An 18,748-nucleotide genomic window follows, 5' to 3' on the forward strand; every position below is an offset into this window, starting at 1 on the left:
GTAGTTTCCGGAGTGTGATTTTTTTTCCCTCCCTTGTATTATTATTATTTACTCAGTAACGGATATGATTTCAAATGTAGCGAAGTACAATACTTCAAACAAAACGTAGCCTACTTAAGTAAAAGTAAAAGTACAGATTTCAAAAACTACTTAAAAAAGTAGAAGTACAAAAAAACGACTTAATTACGTTACGCGAGTAAATGTAATTCGTTACTTTCCACCTCTGGTCACTTGAGATAACATTTCAATGAAGTCAATCAAACAACTTGAAGTAAGAATGTTCACACATCATGGCACACATCTCTGTGGGTCTCTGTACATCTTCTATCACACACACGACCAGCGTCGGTCAATAGTGAGCCACGTGTGACGTACAACACAGAAGCGCTGCGCAGTTACACTACGTGAATTATCTCGAGGCCCACAGAGAAGGAAATGAATAGTTGAATAAAGTCGTTATTTTTGTTTGTTTTTTGCGCACAAAAGTATTCTCGTCACTTGATAAACTTAAGATTGAGCCACTAGTCACTTGGACTATTTTAACGATGTCTTTAACTTTTCTGGGCCGGCCAGTTTCAATCCCTTAGAAGCCTATGGAGGAGTGAGACAGCTCTCAGATTTAATAAAAAATATCTTAATTTGTGTTCCGAAGATGAACGAAAGTCTTACGGGGTTGGAACAACATGAGGGTGAGTAATTACTGACAGAATTTTCATTTTGGGATGAACTAACCCTTTAACGTTACAACGATTAACCAAGTGTTTTATTATATATCATAGCAATTACTTTCTTGTTGTTACTTTGGTTTTGTTTAACTGTGAAACATAAAATGTGGAGTTATCTGCTTTTGCTTAAAAAACAAACGTTTAATATATTAAAAACATACTTTTAATGAACTTTAATTTAGTAAATTATACACCTGTATTTTTTTGTTATTATTACTTAATAAAAACAACCCAGTTGCAATTTGATTGATATTACTTGGAATGCACAATAAAAAAACATGACTTATGAAAATTAACTAAAAAAAAATAAACCACAACATTTATCTGTTTTAGCAAATTAACTCTTCTTATGTTTCACAGTTGTTTCATTTTAATTTCATTTATATGTATTCTCCGTATTGTCGAGACTGTAGCAAGATCTTCTTTTGAGATTTTTCTTTCTTCTAAAATCTCTGTCCATCTATTTTTATTATTTTTGCTCAAAAATCCTTGAAATTCCCTGTATAACACGGACAAGGGGTGAACTTGCAAACTTCAAAAGTGATTTGAAATCATTATGAGGCTCTCAAATGCCACTTATCACTACTCTATAATTGCTCATTATAATTTCATGACACCATCTTTTATAATTTAGTACTCATCATCATCTCTAGCAGCTCTCTTTTCAAAACAAGCCCTTTATTTTCTTGAATCTGACTCAAATCCAGCTCGATACTCCCAGTGTGCATTGCATTTTTACGTTATGTATCGCAGCAACCAAACTGAGAAATCACAAACCATTAGCAAGACATTCTTGCAGTAAGGATCATTATAAGGTAACTGCAATTTCAGGCTCTGAACCGGCAGAGAACATCTGTATTTTTCCCGATCTCTCTTTATCATTACAGGTCTGCTGGTGAAACCAGAGCTCAAATATGCAGCGGATAAAGACTCCAGACTCGCACTATATCGAAACTGATCAAAGAGAGAGCGGGAAAAGCACATTACACATGGCATTTCACTCTCAGTACGTGTTTGTGCTTGCGTGGAAAAGCATTGAAAATGTTTTTCGCTTGAGGTGATTATTCCAGCATCATTAGTATCTTGTGCTTTTTTTGGTTTCTCAAGAAACAGATCTAGCCTGGGGCCCTTAAGCAGGTTAAAGGGAATCAAACCCTGTGCTGATTAATTACTTGATCTCCTGTGAAGCTGTGACATGTTGAGAAGTGTGTTATACAGGCCCTTCTAGAAGCAGCGCTGTATTATTTCACATCAAACACATCGGAGTGCTAATTTTAACTTATTTTCTGAAAAAAAAAAAAAAGAACATTATTCAGATTCCCTTTGGGTCAAACTGATTGCATGGTTTGAAGTTATTTTTAAATCTTCATTTTTACTTTAACAAACCTTTGAGTGTCAGGGTGCCCTGACAGTCTTGTCAGTCTTGTCTCTGTTCAATGTTTCTTTGTTTGTCTTGAGCCTGATCACATGTCTTTGTTTGTGTTGGCCATGTACTCCTCTTGTCCCGCCTCCTCGTTTCCCGATACCACACCCCCTTGTTTAGTCCACGTCTAGTCCTCATTTCACTAATTGTGCTCACCTGGTCCTCATGTGCTCTGGTCCCTTTATATTGTGCCTCTTTCCCTCATGTCCTTGCTGGTTTGTTTTTTGTGTTGTCTGTATTCAATGCATTTTTGCTTCTTGTCAGTCAGTACTAGATTTAGTTTCTCTGTCAGTTCTAGCTTTGTGTTTGTTTTGATTTTTATCCAGTTTTTTTCTTTGTTCCTGATTTTAAGTCTAGTCAAGTTCTAGTCTTTATCTTGATCTAGTTCTTCCAATTTTTATTTTTGGTTTCTCGCTTGTTTTTTATTTGATTATTAAATAATCTTTTATTTGTTTTCTCTTTAGTTCCCTACAAGGTTGCTGTCTTGTTTAATTTCTTTGCAATATTCAGTAATTTATATCTAGATCTTTTATTCATTTTGCTAGATCCTGTTATTTCAGTTCTGTTTCTTTATTTTTCTCTAGTCTCATCATCCGTTTTATTTCGCTTTTATTATTTGTTGTCTTGGCCTGTTCAGTCTTGTCTCGTGTTGGTTCCTGTCCCGCATCCTCTTGCACCCTGGTCGTTGACTCCCCTGGTCTGGCAGCTAGCCTGGTGCTACGTCCAGTCTCATCACCAACTGTCAAGCCTCTGATTCCCTGAGCCGCTACCTTGTCTCCATCTTTGGCGTCACATCTTTGCTGTCACATCTTCGACCTACCTGTTCTCCAGTTGTGCCCTCGACCAACCTATTCTCCAGTTGTGTGCCCTGCCCTATTGTTTGGACTGTATTCCTACCTCACCTATCTTGTGCAGTTACTTGTTGTCAATAAATAACGCCCCTTGTTTATTCTGCATCTGGGTCCTCCTCCTCAGAATTCCCATTGAGAAGCTTTCTCGGATTAATCCGTGCACACATGTCTTTAATAGGAACTCATTCCAAGAGGGAAAAAAAAAAAACAGGATACAGAGAGATATTAATATGATGAATGACCTTCATCTGGGATGTTGGGTCATTGGGAGAAATAAGTGCAACAATTTCTCTCAGCGAGATCTGCCCTCTAATTTGGCTTAAAATGGCTATTCATCGGCTTCACAATGTGAAGTCAGAGCCTGATGTGCAGTGCTTCCAGGAAAACAATACCACAGCAGTTAATAAAACCATGGGGGCTTTTCTCATACTGCTTGATTTACTAGATATGTTACTGTACTGTTTCGTCATTACTGAAAAACTACACCGGAATAAATGCAACGCAATAGTACAAATCTATAACTACTATTTACCAGTGTTGGGGGGTAATGCATTACAAGTAATCAGATTACTTTTTTCAAGTAACGTATAAAGTAACACATTACTTTTAAGTTTGCAACAAAATATCTGAAAATATCGTTTTTTTTTTAAAAATAAGTAATGCAAGTTACTTTGTTTTCCCATTTATTGACTGACATGTTGAGAAAATCGGGAGTAAGGTGTAGAGGCGTGTGTGTGTGCTGTGTGAACATGATGGTTATTCTATACTAAATGTGATCATGCATTTACTCATCGTCACACAGAAACAGATTCAGTATTCCTCAAAATGAATAAAACAGTGAAATGCATATTTAGAATATTACGCAAACCTGCGATATTTAATGTTAAAATAACACATACTTTATGTAATCTCACTTTATTAACTTTATTAATGTCTTTGCTGCTGACCTTCGATGAGCCAATTGAACTATATACAAATAAGCAAAAATGACTTTTTAAACATCACATTTGTGTTTCATTATTGTTTTGTTTTTATTGCTGAAGTAAGAGTGCTGAACTTTCTTCTCCTGTGTCCTATTGTGCCAAAAATATAACTTTTTTGTTATTAAAAAACAAATAAGCAAGCACAGCCAAGGTGAAAAAGTATACCATTACTTTCCATAAAAAGTAACTAAGTAACACAATTAGTTACTTGTTATAGGGAGTAACGCAATATTGTAACACATACTTTTAAAAATAACTGGTACACTTTATTTTAAGGTGACGTAGTTACATTGTACTTACTCCAACAAGTGTTGATTAATATTAATTAACTACATTTACCTACTATAAAGTTATGGTTAGGGTTTGGTTTATAGTTAGTTACTTGTAATTATGCACAATGTACTGTTATTACTAAAGTAAGTACATGCAGTAACGTGTAACTACGTCACCTTAAAATAAAGTGTTACCGAAGTAACTTTTCCCAACACTGCTATCATGACACTCTGATTAACGAATTTGTAACTCAGTTGAATGCATAGTTCACTATTAGCTAATCAATAACTACTATTTTTTCCAAACCTCCCTGAGAACAAACTAGAAACTATATTCCCTTATTCATAAATTTACAGCTTACATTACAAGGAGATATCATGTTTTTCACTTTAGATACTGTTCAAAATAATAAGCAATTTTAAGGATTTGGACTACTTGAGTCATTAGTAGTGGTTTACCATGATCTTAATTATGTATGATGCACAATAATTATATTTCTAGGTATTTTAGGCGATATAAAAAAAAGCTAATGGTGAACAACCACATTCAACTGAGTGCTATTACTTACTAATTTGTTAATCAGAGTACAATCAAATTAATATTGTGTTAATAATGTGTTACTCAATTATTTTTCCTGTGTACTAATGTGAAACATCTTACCACTGTATTTATATTGAAAGGTGTGTTCTCCTATAGATTTCATTAACTCAAATTAAAACTTCCTTTGAAATGCACATCCTAAACATAATTGATGTGTCATTTGTCAGTTATCAGCAGAGCAGAAGAGATTTGTTAAATGTGTTGCTACAGCTTATAAAAAAAATGGAAGTGTTTGCCTCAGGTCACAGGATGTTTTGTCACAAGTTTCCTGCTAACAGGTGCTGAGAAGATGATAATTTTTTTTTGAGGGAACAAGATACTGAAATAATATAAAATAACTCACTCAATTATCTTCAAATGCTTTTTAAATAAAAGGATGTGACAGAAACATCAGGGAAATAAACAAACAGTGTAAACAAACAAAGTAAGTAAGTATAAGTAAGTAAGTAAATCTACTCAGTGGGCTCACCTATAAATATTTTGTCTTGCATGGGCCCTGTGAATTTAAACAATGGCCCTGGAAAAGAGAGAATGAGAGCGATAAAGCAGCAAAAAAAAAAAATAGAGAAATATGTGCTAGCCAAGCCCAGCCAAGCTCAAAGGCCACAGCAGTCAGCAGTCACTTCTTTACGAGTTTGAATAGTCTGACATGCACAAACAGAGTGTGTTAACCTTGAGCGAGGCTGAGGGGAAAATGGGAGCGGAGGGTGGTGGTAGTGGTGCTAAAGACCTAAGCAGGTGTGACAGTTCTGAAAGCTTTCACTGGACAAAAAGGTTTCACTGGCCTCCTAGCAATGCTGAGCCACGGCTGACCTCACAGCTCGCTAGCACTGGCACTGAGAAGCTGTGTTTACAGTAAAGAGAGAACGCTCAAGCCATGAAGGAAAACAAGCACAGTTGAGTTTAAATGAAGGATGCCTTGAAAATAATAATAGTGTAATAGTATGGATTCAAAATTTGATATATAGCCTAATATGCCAGGATTGTCTTGTAAATGTAATGAACACATAAGCATGTAAATCATGCTAAAAGCATTACTAATACATTAGAAGTCATTGCTATATTATAATGTATTGTTCAATGGATAGGCAAATTGGTGTGAATGTAACTCATTTTCCATTTTTATCCAGAGGGGGGCAGCAAACATTACATTATGTAGCGTGCGCTATCTCTTCATAATTTACCACTTAGATGAGCCCAGAAGCTTATGCAAACCTTTGTGGATGTCTCCAAAAACCAGACAGCATAGCAGCATATTAATTCATGCATAACAGCCTTACATTTAATGGAAGAACATGGATAATTTCCCTATGTCCAGCACTATTATGTGTGTGTAATGAACACGTGTAATTTGAGATATTTTAGATTATTATTATTATATTATTAATGTGTGTGTGTGTGTGTGTGTGTGTGTGTGTGTGTGTGTGTGTGTGTGTGTGTGTGTATTAATGAATAGGACAGACAGCCTCTACCCAAAGCAAAATCAATTTTGAATAGACATTCTAAAAACTTTCACATCAAAGTGGGCGGTTCCATACGTCCAGTTTTCGTGACGTAATTTCCGCTCGTTCAAGTCATTTGCGCTCGTCTCAAGCTTTTGTTCATCTGTTTCCAGCCGCACCGCGGAGAACAGGAGCCATTGCGACTCACTACGGTCTTCATCAGCAATCACGCTTGTGTTCTTATTACCTCTTGCAGGACGTGGATACTAAAATAGTTTCACCGTCGGACGTTTGGTGTTTAAATCTTCATTTACTTACAAACTCAACATGGAGAGCGAGAACAAATACCTCCCGCAGCTGCTGGCGGAACGAGACACCCTGGACGCGTCGTTCACACACGCCACGAAACTTATATCCGCAGGTAAAAGCCGATTGTGAAAACGAAGGCGGGAGACATGCACGTGTTACCGAGTAACTTTTCGGGATGTAGATAAATAGCAGTTTTGTTTGGAGGGAAGCCACTTCCACGACAGTAGTCGTTCGTGGGACGGAGGTCGACCGTTACAAAGTCTCGTTTCAGTGCGCGAGGAGGGGATTCGTGTATACTTAGCTCGAACCAGGCACGTGCTGCCGAAGCCATTTTTGGCGTGTAGCTAATGATTTTTTTCCCGGAGGGAAAAACTCCACTTTTCCTGGATTATATCAGTTCGTTGTATCATACTCCACTTTGCACGGTCGAAAACCGTAATGCTGTATAGTTTTACCCCGTCATCCCCCGGACAGCATTCCCCTTTCCGCTCGAGTAACGTTACATTGTGAGCCGCGTTCTGGACTGGGTTCAACCGAACTGTATACGTATGTTATACAACTTAACGATACCTAATCAGTCTTAAATGTTTTGTTTAAACTGATCATATTCAATGTAATAAATCACACAGTCGTGATTTAAGTGAGTCGTACTACAATATAGCAATCCAATTAAGGAAAAAAGTTTTACCTTACATTATTGTTTGTTTGTAAGGAGGGCTCTGTATCTAATGGGTCAACGTGGCGTTTCTTTGTACACATCGAGTCCCAGCCTACATGCGCTTATCGTGTTTGACTAGACTGAAGGATCTGGAAAGCTTTAGATGAAATCGTCCAAGCCCGATCAAATTAAATTGAAGACGGCTGAAAATCTTAAGTTTGAGAATTGTCGTTGTAATATAAACCATGTTCCGGACCATATGTGCCTTTAGTGTGGGAAGTGTTGCATCTGGAGATGAAATGGATTTTTTTTGTTGTAGGAAATGTCTTTTCCTGGCCTAGTCTCACCACATGTCTTATATCATCAGGGTAGTGGGAGTTTAACTGTATCTTGTGGTTTATATCAGCAGAACGGTTCCATAAGTTACATTTACAGAGGCGTGTAAATGTTCAGTGTTTAGCATCAGACTTGCAGTGAAAAGTCACCTAGTGAATCTGAGTCTATTGATTGGTGTGTCTTTGAGGCAAGCACTTTTCTTTGCAACCTGAAGCAAACACTTAAGTCTCAGGCATACATTTGCCATTGAAGTATAATGACCTGGAGAATAAATAAATATTTCATAAATTTGTAATCATTATCCAGCATGTCATGATATGAGGAGAAACACAATAAATATATGTATATTATCAGTGAATATATGATCCATTTATTGGGGGTTTAATCTTAAAAGGGGCAAAACTGCTTTTTGACGATTTTAACTCAGCAATAAGTTTCTGACCTTGTCTAATGTTGAACTCAAGAAATGTGTGTAAATGTCTTTAGTGGAATCAGTTTGAAAATGTATGTTAGTTGATTGGTAAAGTTTCTTCAAATATCTAGTAGTTTTAGTATTTACATTTTAAATGTTCAAATCTCATGCCTAATAATGTTTCTTGTGCTTTTTAGAAATTGAAAGGGTTCAAAATGGGGAGACCGAGAAAGATACAGAAAGCTACCTGGACCTCTTTACGACGAAAAACATCAAACTGAAGGAAAGGGTTCTCATACCAGTCAAGCAGTACCCTAAGGTGGGTGTCATTGTGGTATTTAGGAACATGTCTGCTGTGCCGATTTACTCCATTACATGTGTGCTGCTTCCGATCTGGTGTTGAAGGATTGTGTAACACCTCAGTAATCGCAAGCAAAGGTTACCTGAGGGTTCTTGGGTGGTATTCAATTTGTGCAAACATTTGAGACTAAGTAGAACTTATTTATAGAATTTAGTTTTGAAAAGCACTATTAGAGTGAAATGGTACGTCTACAATCCCTAGGGTTGCATTTGAACAAATTTGCAAACCTTTGACTAAATAAACTTGCCTTGATTGCCAAAACCTGTGAAAGGCCTGTAATTTGTTACGAAGGGGCTTAAGATATTTTCAAAATGCATGTTTCTTTGTGCATGTCCTGTGATAGCTTACCTGCCAGAGGCGATCAGACCGTTTGATTGAGTCCTCTGCTGTTTTAGAGAGCATGGCAGTGTTTTTCTTTGACCTTCCGTGTTTAAAGTTTGCTGGCCAGATCAGTTGAGTCTAGCTGAATTTAACTGAATTTTTTTTGCTCCACCTTCTCAGAATCCAATCTTTTTCTTTTTTTTTCTTAAGTATTATGTGGATATCAGAATGTATGTGAATTATGCGTGACTGATTATGCTGCTTAATTCTTAAAATCTGTTAGATCTTTGATTTGTGACCTTTTATAACACACCTGTCAGCTGCACATCTTACTGCTGTTACCATAAATTTAAATATTTGACTTTTTTTCCCTTTCTTTTTGTAGAGTGGCACTTGTTGGGGTTTTTTTTCTTTCTTTTTTTCTACCATTTTAGTTGTGTCCCACAGACCGCCTAATGTTACCCCTTGCTTTGGTGTCGAAGAGAGCACAACTCCAGCCTTTGATCTGTTTGCATTCCATTTAATCTTGTCCTGTTCAGGAAGATTACACTATTGAGTTTTCAGTCCTTGAAAACAAGTACAGTCAGGCTAAGTTAAGAGCTGTAGATTTCTTCAAACACTGGGTTTAATATTTAATTTTCTGTTGCTTTGTGCAGTTTAACTTTGTTGGAAAGATCCTTGGACCACAGGGGAACACCATCAAGAGACTGCAGGAGGAGACGGGCGCTAAGATCTCTGTGCTGGGGAAAGGATCCATGAGGGACAAAACCAAGGTAAAGTGCAATTGAGGTTATTTTTTAAAAGTATGAATGATTGCTGCAAGAACAACTTTTTTTCTAAGGTAGCTTTAAACTTGAAAAAATAAAAGGATGGTTTTAGGCTATTTGATTCATCAGGTTTTGGTTGTCTTGCTGTGTGTGAGTGAAGGATAAATGACACAACTAAGGGTAAATTGGATCTGCTGAACTTATTTTTGTGCTCTTCAGGAGGATGGCTTGAGAAAAAGTGAAGAGCCGAAGTACGCACACTTGTCCATGGAGCTTCATGTGTTCATTGAGGTGTTTGCTCCTGTTCCTGAGGCGTACATGCGCATGGCTCATGCCATGGAGGAGATCAAAAAGTTCTTGTTCCCTGTAAGTACTGAAATACGCTCTGGCCTCAAGAAAGGCAGCCCAGAGATCATGTTTTGCAGTGAAGTGCTGATTATCTGTTTTGTCTAAGCTTTCTTTGTTTATAGTGCTGTGATTTATGAATTCCAAATGGGCAATTGTATAAGTCCAAAACGCCTGTGTTGTTGGATTGTAACTCTACTTGCTTTGCCCGTGGCAGCAGATTAATATTTAATCAGATAAATCGGTTGTTTTTGTGCTCACTTCTGTAGCTGGACTGAGTGACTGAAAGGTTTTCCTAAATGTTTCCCCTTTGAGAACAAACTTCTGTACCCTGTTCTAATGGCCTCATCTGAGCTATGCAAGTTTGTTTCTCAAGGCATAATGCTGGCTCTTCATTGTTAAGAGATAAAAATAGTTGTTGTCCAGCTCTTTAAGCATTGGATTTTGTAGAAACCATTATTTGCATAATGTTCTGAGACAGATGTTCTTGTGACGTGTCTGTTGTGTTGTCATGTTAGTGAGCTGTGTGCTTGTCTCACAGGACATGATGGATGACATTTGCCAGGAGCAGTTCATGGAGATGAAGTATCTAAATGGAGGTCAGGAACATGGGGGCAGAGGCCGAGGAGGGCCACCCATCAGAGGGCGTGGAGGTCTTCCTCCTCCTGGGGCACCCAGGTAACATACACCTATTTAATGTTCAATGTGATCGTTAGTTAAATCTGATTTTTAATGCAATGAACTTCCATTTTGTAGATTAAGGCGAGTAGAAGATTAACACTTTTTACCCTTGCAGGGGTCGTGGTATGCCCCCACGTGGAGGTGGCCGTGGTGGTCCCCCTCGAGGTGGAGCCGCAAGGGGAGCTCCTGCAGGTAGAGGTGGACCATCAGCCCAGCCGCCCAGAGGAGCAGCTTCCAACCGTGCCCGTCCACCCGCCCAGTCTCAGCGGATGCCCCCTCCACCAGCCCCGCACCCTCCGGCCCAAGACTCATACGAAGACTATGTATGTTTTTTTTTTAGACAATATATCTTTTTTTTTTTATATACCACAGTTTGCTGCAGTGGACTGATTGTATTTTATGTTTCCTCAGTCTTATGACGAGAGCTACACAGAGCCAGGCTATGAATCCTATGACAGCTACTACAGCCAGCCACAAGCGTAAGTTGATTGAAAACATAATATTATTACTGCTGGTTTGGGACTTCGAAAGTCCAAGTTTCCTCAAAAAGATTAACTTTGCTTATAATTATTGGGGTTTATGGAGGCTTTTTGGAAACATCCCAGTGTCTTAAAAGCACAATGTGCTTGGCTTAGTAGGGGTGTAAGAAAAAATCGATACACTTGAGTATCGCGATATTTTATTTTGCAATACTGTATCGATTTTAAAAAATGCAATATCGATTTTTTTTTTTTAGTTTACGTGCAAAAATATTCATACTATTGCCGTGGTTCGCGTTTATGTTGTGTTTAAATCCCTACCACTAGATGGCTAGAATGAGACGCACCACTAGTGTCCTCGCCTACAGTGTCTATGATTTTGATTAATATGCGCGAGGGAGAGAGAGCAAGACAGCGCGCGTGTTGTTTGAAGACGTGAGAGTGCGCGCGCGGCCGGGGCGCTCTCTCTCTGTCTCTCTCTCTCTCTCTCTCTCTCTCTGCTCGTTTGCGTCCTGTCAAGCGCAGCAGTCTTTCTATTCTACATCACTCACCGATAAAAAAAGGTTTTGGCGGGACACAAATTTGTTTTGGCAGCCGCTAAAAAGCGGACGATTTGACGGGTTTTAAAAGATTAAATACAACCCGAAACTAAAAAACAGACCCCGCCTCTATTTGAGACTGGCCTTTATTTACCCAAACCTGTCGCCACTCGCCACATCAGGCGTGTAAAAGAGACCGGCGTCTATATGGGACTCGCTATTATTTGAAGTTTTACGGTATGTGTTGGATGTACCCTGTATGAATAATAGTGCAAGCATTTTTTTAATGACAGATTGCCCCTCAGATTGCACCTTATGTGTTATGCATTAGCCTAGATGTCACAGTAAGGGGCTATGTATTTTCTTTAACTGACTATTTATATATTTGTTCCTCAATGTTTCCTTTAGGAATTGGGGATATTCAAATTAATTAACCAATCATTAATACCATTGATCAGCCCTACCTAACGTGGATGTTTTTTCCACTAAGAAACAAACATTATGTTATTTTGATTTATACTGTGAAGCTTTGATACAATTGTGAAAAGCGCTATATAAATATACTTGACTTGACTTGAATTGTGTTCGTGTTTTTGCAACACAAAACGTGTTGGATGTACCCTGTGTACTAGGAATAGTGCAAGCATTTATTTATTTTTATTGACATTGACAGATGTCTTTTCTTTTTTCAGATTGCACACATGTGTGTATGTTATGTATTGTGACAGGGGCTATGTATTTTCTTTTATTAAGGCCTACTTGAGCATATACAAATTTGCTCACTAAGAACCTGTGAACCACAATCCCAAACTGGCAGTTTGATTTTCTGTGTACTGAATTGTTTATCTAAAGTAAACTTGTTTGAATTTTATGCACATCATGTCTTTTTTTTAAATAATACTTTCTAAAATTGTAGTCCTACTTTAAAAAAATCGCAATATATCGCCTTATGCACAGTATCGAAATATATCGCAATATATTGAATCGTGACCCATGTATCGCGATACGTATCGTATCGACAGATTCTTGCCAATACACAGCCCTATGGCTTAGTATGTTATTTTTGGAAATTCAGGCCAGTTTCTCTTGTTTAAGAGTTAGTTTGAATGGTGTTTGTTCTTTTTCCAGAGAACCAGAGTACTATGATTATGGACACGGAGAGACACAGGAGGGGTATGAAAACTACGGTAAGATTTTTGCTTTTGAATTTAAGTTTTTTTCTTTTTTTTTTCTGATCTGACACTCTGTAGGGTCAATTAAGTTGTAACCCCACATTTGCTGTTGATAATGGTTTCAAACATTTATTGTGGTTAATGAAAGGGTGAGATTTTGTTATAGCTATTACAATTGATAATGCTAGTGTAACAGAACAGGTACCTTATTTTTGGATAATTTCTGTAAATTTGTGTTTAAAACCATCCAAACACAGACTTGCCTTGTTTTTTTTTTCAGTAATGTTTTTAAGGTGAGGCTTTGTGAAAGCTCAGTTATTTAAACATTTTGGTAAGTTATTGTTTGCTTGCTTTATCTTACCTTTTTGCACTGTGTTTGCTCCCGTAGCTCAAGATGACTGGAACGGGACACAGCGCGCTGTTGGTGGTGGAAAAGCTCCCACTCAGAGACCGACTAAGCCTGGATTCAGGGAACCCCCTTATGGACGATACTAAGTCTGACTAGCGGAAAGTCACCCAACGCGTCGCCATAACTGTCTCCCATGGCAGCTCACACTTTAAGCTACCCGACAAAAGTAATTGTCTGTTTTTTTTTTCTCGTTTTTTTTCTTACTTTTTTTTTTTCTCGTTTTGTGTTTTTTACTCCGGACTTTAAAGAAACTTGGCGGAACGGCATTCGAATGCCTCAAGAATCGATATAACTTTTAGAAGGAATTAAAGTTTAAACATTGCTGTTTTTTTATTTGTTTTTGCAAATATCTTTTCCTCTGCTCATACCTACCCTTGCTTTTTTGCATTTGTCGATGGTAAAAGTTTGTCAAATGATTGGAAAAAGTATTTAGTTGAAAGGTAAACCCTAACAACTGTACAGCCACTTTTTGTGTCTCAGGACACCACTTTAATTTGTTACCTTAAAAACTCTGCTGAGGTGCAGTTGCAGATTCCCATGTAGGCTACATTTCAAAATTCTGTTTAATACTAGCATATCAAATAGACCCTAAACTTAATGTCTGTTTTGTAATAAGGAATATAAATTACTGAAAGTCAAAATGTCTTTAATGGTCTTTCCAACAGCCATTGATTATTCCTCATTTGATTTAAATAGTCTTAAAAGCTGTAAATGTAGATTTAGGCCTCAATATTTTTCCTTGTATTTTAGAGTTTTGAAATATAGCCCAATTAGACGCTGTTGAGATGGAATGTCCTCAAATCCTTAATTTGTTAAAATAAGATGTTACTCTTCAAAACTGTTCTGTAGAATAACCCATGTTTGGCTACTTATGTAAAAAATAATAATCAAAAGTCAGATTATCATGGATGCCACCATGCTATATAAACTGCATGCAAAAACTGCTTTAAAAAAAAGGATTTGGACAACAATCTCCACAAGGGTCATCTCTTTCTTATGTAAAGGGATACTGCAGCTAAAACCGACTATTGTATATAATTTAAAAAAGGAAAAAGAAAAAAACAACTCACATCCAAACTGTACTTTACTGCCATTTAGTATTTGTATCCTCTCCATAAAATGCAGAATGATATGTGTAAGCTTGCCTAAATAGGTAACTAAATCTGTCCAAAACATGTTTTGCAGCAGTTGTCAATAAAGCCTAGATTGTTTTTATGAAACTTTAACCTGGTTTATTTTTCTTTGTCTTCATAAAATCTGAAATGGCCTTTTTAAATAACTCATAACCTTCGGTTCCAATCATTCTTCCTCTTCAAAAACAGATTTTAAATTTAAAACAATGCATGTAGTCTGAAGACGTAAACTACACTAAAGGAGTCTGTTTAAAGTGTTTGATCTGACAATTAAAAGCACACCTTTAATGTTTCTCTCTCTTTTTATACTTAAAAAGGACCCTAGAGGTAAGACCTGTGCTCTTTAAAATAACCTGGATAGCTTCCTAATGTCTATAGAGAGAACTAAAGCATTCGATGCTTGGGTATGTATTAAACTTTTCTTGAATGACATTCTATTTTTGGTCTCTCTCAGAATGGGAAATGTATTATAGCCTGAAATAATTTGAATTTAAAAGTTAAGCTTGCAGGGGCCATATTTGTCAAGTCTGATGCAAAGACACGTTGGCTGCTTTTAGTAAAGAGGGCAGGAGAGGACTGTTAAACTTAAGTGCAGCATTGTAAAGGTAACCCTAACCCTAAATTTGTGAGTAATGTTACATTTATACATTAAAAGTATTTGGTGACGGCGTGCAATGATTTAAAATATTTAGTCGTTAAAAATATAAAAGTAAAGTGGAAAAAAATATACAAACACGCAGTAATAGATTTTGCTTATAATAATATTTGTGTACTAACATTCTAGAGCAGAATTGTAATGCAACTCATGCTAAAAGTGCTCAGTGTCAAATCTAGATCCATCTATGTTTGTAATGCTGCTCCTGTTTTTTTCTTTTGCGATTTGTTTAACGTATTGAAAAACTCACTGTTCTACCTGAAAATGTTACCTGGGAAAGCTTGAGTTGCATGACTCAATCTTGGAAGATTGCATGAGTTTATTCTATACAATATAGTTTATCATAGCAATGTTTGGTTGTTCGCTCATAGTGTTCTCTCTTCCCTCAGGTTGTGATGCCTGGAAATTCCTGGAAATGGAAAGTTTAAACAAGAATATCAGACCTCTCCTCAGGTCAGTTATCCTTTCTTTATCCTATTCTCTGTAGTTTTAGTCCATTCCCGTTCTGATGAGTCAAAGCTTTCCAAATCTGCGTGTTCTGCAAAAAGCTCTAAATGGTACGAAGTTGCACTGCCCTAATGGGCTTGCTTCCGGTTTCCACTATATACGCAGCTCAGTAATTACTGGTAGCTTCATTGGCCTAATGTGATTGATGTGATATCATACAAGATGCATCAGTTGTTTGGCTCAGAGTTGTGTGTGTGCGCTCCTCCCTCTTTTGGTCACTTGCTGATGGACTTGTAATTCTCCTACAGGAAAAGACAAGTGTTTGTTTGCAGTGTAAGAGCAATCTTACCTTTGAACACCAGCAGTCTTTATGGAACCATGGACGGTCTGACTGGACAGCTTCTGAATGGGGTGGAATGGCAGAAATCGATGGTACTGTCAGCTAAAGTTTAAACCAGCAACCTCTTAAAAGGGTTGAAAAGTCTTGAGGTCTGGTGCGGTGTATATCTGCTCTCCAGTGGTTATGCAAAGTCATTTCTCTACTGAAAAGTTTCCTTTTACTGTTCACCTCAAGTGCTTTCTAAGCACACTTAACTTTAAATGTTCATCTTTAAATTGACCTCTTCTGCTCATGTTGGCCAAGAAATCATTTTAACAAGCTCGGAAAATTCTGTCCGAGCTCTCTAAACGTCTACCTCAGACAATACTCCAGTGCTTTATTCTGCAGGACAAGCATGTCTTCCCCAGTTCCTCGCTCGGAGGAACGTACATGCTAATTTAGAGCTGTCCGGCTCCTATCTCTTAGCAAAGACTTTGTCCTTTAATTGCCATGGTAATTTTTGTCTTGCTCTTGAGATATGTTTGAATGGGTTTAAGCTGCTGGAACTGTCTTGCAGTTTGCGTGAATCACAATTGAAATTTCCATCTCATTAACCAAATGCAAAAAACTCCAGGGGCTCGCAACATAGTGCAGCTGTTGATCTAAATCATACTAACATTGTTACCTTAAGTTCTGGATAAAGGTCTTTCTTGCCCTAATTGAGAGCTTTCCATAAATTCAGCTTTTTCTAATCCTTGCTGTGTAGAGTGTGAATTTAGCACTGCATGACTTTTGTGCATGTGTATGTTTCACTGTCAGTGTGTATTGCTGTAGCTTTCATCTTTTGCTCATTTTTTTCACCCTTAGCACACGTACGATTCGAGCACGTCATTCTGACCAATTACCACCGATGACAGTGTGTCCGTCCCCCGCGGAGCCGCCACTGGTTGCCGACTGGCTAACAGGACTAATGCCTTATTGCATTAGAGACAAATCTGTCCTCTGCACAGATTTTAATAAGCATCAGCCACTGCTCAAGTGGCGTCGAACAATGGGTCCACGTGGTTAGGAGGTTGACCGATGTGTATGCAGGCTTCACTGTAATGAGAAATCGCAAAAGCAGATAATGGAAATATTTATTTTCCGGACAGATGCAAGGGGGTAAAGAGAACTGTCTCAAGGAGGTGGAAATTTTCAACCCAACTGAGTGCACTAAATGGGTCTGTTTACACAGTCATATCTGTTTGCGTTGGACATACGTGGCCTACAGCTGCTAGGAAAATGCCTCTAGGGTAATGTGTAAGGCATGTGTGGTGGTCTGAAACAACACATTGTGCATACTGAAAACAGAAAGCATGGCTTTACGAATGTAAATGAAATGCTCACACCAATGTCTGTCTGTCTTGCATGGCTATTTTGTTATTTTCACACCTAACCAGTACACACTCTCCAGGGAGTCAGGGTTTTGAGTGCATGGGGAGGAGTTGTGATGGTTTCTGGCTCATGTCCTGGAGGAGAACCATGGCTGCTGGCCACCTCCTTCAGTGTGAAATGCTGGTAATAACTTAGCCTCCTAAAGGTCTCTCTCAATGTGCTTTGATGAAAATGAATTAAATCCATCCATGTGGAATCTGGCTTGAGTAATCCGTAGCCCTCCAGGACAAAGAGTTGGACACCTCCACCTTGGCTGTCGCTGAAGTAACATTCCATTGCATGTTTTCCAGCATCCACACAAGCAGACACGCCTAAAACAATGTCGGGAAACCATGGGAATATCTTGGGATTAGTGATGAAATAGATTAGTTATGAGTGCCAGGAGTCTGTATTTCAATGCAGCTAAACTGGATTTAAGCTTATTGAAGTGCTCGTCTTTCAGCATAGCTGTTGGCCTTATTTGTGTAGAAGAAAACTAATGCCTTTGGGGCTGTAGAACCCTTTCGGTGACTTGGGGGAGCGGACAGAATTTTTCACTTTCGAAAGTTATTCTAACTTGTTTGGAAGTTGGTGTATCCAAGTGCGCGCACAGCCTGCACATTACGTATGACTACAAAGAGAATACCTAATAAACTTGCATATGTTTTACCTCTTTTGTAATGTCAAAAATAAAAAATAAATAAATTCTAGACCTGGCTCCTGTGTCTCTTTCAAAGCTTGTCTTCATGTTTCTTGATAGCTCGTTCTCCTCAGGGTTTCGGACTGAATAAATGGATGCAAATGCGACCATGTTCAATGGTAATTTAATATCTAGTTGTCATTGTTGGTAATCGGGAAAGGTTTTTGATAGTAGTTTCCTGCATGCAGCAACTTTGGGTGATATTAAATCATTTTATTGTATAATAAAAATGTGTAGTTCAAAACAGTGAAGCAAAGCAATGCGCTCAGTCAACTACTATCTGTATCAAACGATTCTAATTTGTCAAGCCATTTAGCTTCTAGCTTCATTTTGGGTATCCGTGGCTGTCTTTTTGTCTTTAGCCCTAAAACCTTCAACCTTGCTCTTGGAGACCCACTGTCTATGGGATTGAATGAGTGCTCGATGTGGATATGGTTTCAGACATCACTACAAATGGCTGTCCTCTCAAACAGTGTACTATCAGGGTTCCCACGTGTACTGTGAAATCTGGAAAATTGATTACTATTTTTTCCAGTCCTGGAAAACACATGTAAAATGATTATTTTAATCATGTTGTGTTTTTCTTTAGCTGAGAAAGGAGTTTATCACACCCTGAAACAATTATTGTTCGTAGCAGAAAGTGCTATGTTCATGGATGCTGAGTTTTGACACGTGAGAAGTATTTTGGATAATGATGTTTAGTCATGAATAGGTCCTTGCAGCAGAGTTAGCTTACAGCAGGCACACAGTCTTTTTTATTTAATTCTGATTGTGGGCAAAAGTAGCAGTAGGCCTACTTTGGTACCAAGTCGATAGAGTTAAGTATCAATCTTTATGTGGGAATCATTGGAACAAAACACATTTAAAGTAATTGGTTCAAATCACTTTCTGAAAAAATCGTAGTCATAAAATGCAGTTGACAGTTTGAACGTTCTTGTTCACTTATTTTGAAGATCTGAGGTGAATTGTTGCTTCCAGTAACTTAGGCTACGGCT

The 18,748-nt window shown here is 37.9% G+C and overlaps 1 protein-coding gene across 2 annotated transcripts; it reads left to right on the plus strand.

Moving 5' to 3' along the window:
- Positions 1-6,437: 6,437 nt before the first annotated feature.
- khdrbs1b (KH domain containing, RNA binding, signal transduction associated 1b) lies at positions 6,438-17,770 on the plus strand. Of its 2 annotated transcripts, XR_008807055.1 has the most exons (11): positions 6,438-6,718; positions 8,210-8,331; positions 9,351-9,467; positions 9,681-9,827; positions 10,348-10,484; positions 10,603-10,810; positions 10,899-10,966; positions 12,634-12,692; positions 13,066-13,252; positions 15,264-15,327; positions 15,630-17,770. XR_008807055.1 is itself a non-coding variant. In XM_056250128.1 (9 exons), the coding sequence occupies exons 1-9, from the start codon at positions 6,625-6,627 to the stop codon at positions 13,170-13,172; spliced, it is 1,059 nt and encodes a 352-aa protein (XP_056106103.1). In that variant the 5' UTR covers positions 6,438-6,624; the 3' UTR covers positions 13,173-14,300. The 2 variants fall into 2 exon arrangements, 1 of the variants encoding a protein (XP_056106103.1); XM_056250128.1 differs by lacking the exons at positions 15,264-15,327; positions 15,630-17,770 and having other exon boundaries at positions 13,066-14,300.
- The last annotated feature ends 978 nt before the right edge of the window (positions 17,771-18,748 follow it).

Source organism: Rhinichthys klamathensis, unplaced genomic scaffold (genome assembly GCF_029890125.1).
Source record: "Rhinichthys klamathensis goyatoka isolate OS25496 unplaced genomic scaffold, OSU_Roscu_1.1 h1tg000067l_1, whole genome shotgun sequence".
Classification (NCBI taxonomy): Eukaryota; Metazoa; Chordata; class Actinopteri; order Cypriniformes; family Leuciscidae; genus Rhinichthys; species Rhinichthys klamathensis.

What these genes read in the sequence shown, in the direction of transcription:
- khdrbs1b (XM_056250128.1), top strand. Translation starts at nt 6,625, where the DNA reads ATGGAGAGCGAGAACAAATACCTCCCGCAGCTGCTGGCGGAACGAGAC. An exon ending in CACGAAACTTATATCCGCAG is followed by an intron (nt 6,719 to 8,209) that starts GTAAAAGCCGAT and finishes TGTGCTTTTTAG; the next exon opens with AAATTGAAAGGGTTCAAAAT. An exon ending in AAGACTCATACGAAGACTAT is followed by an intron (nt 10,811 to 10,898) that starts GTATGTTTTTTT and finishes ATGTTTCCTCAG; the next exon opens with TCTTATGACGAGAGCTACAC.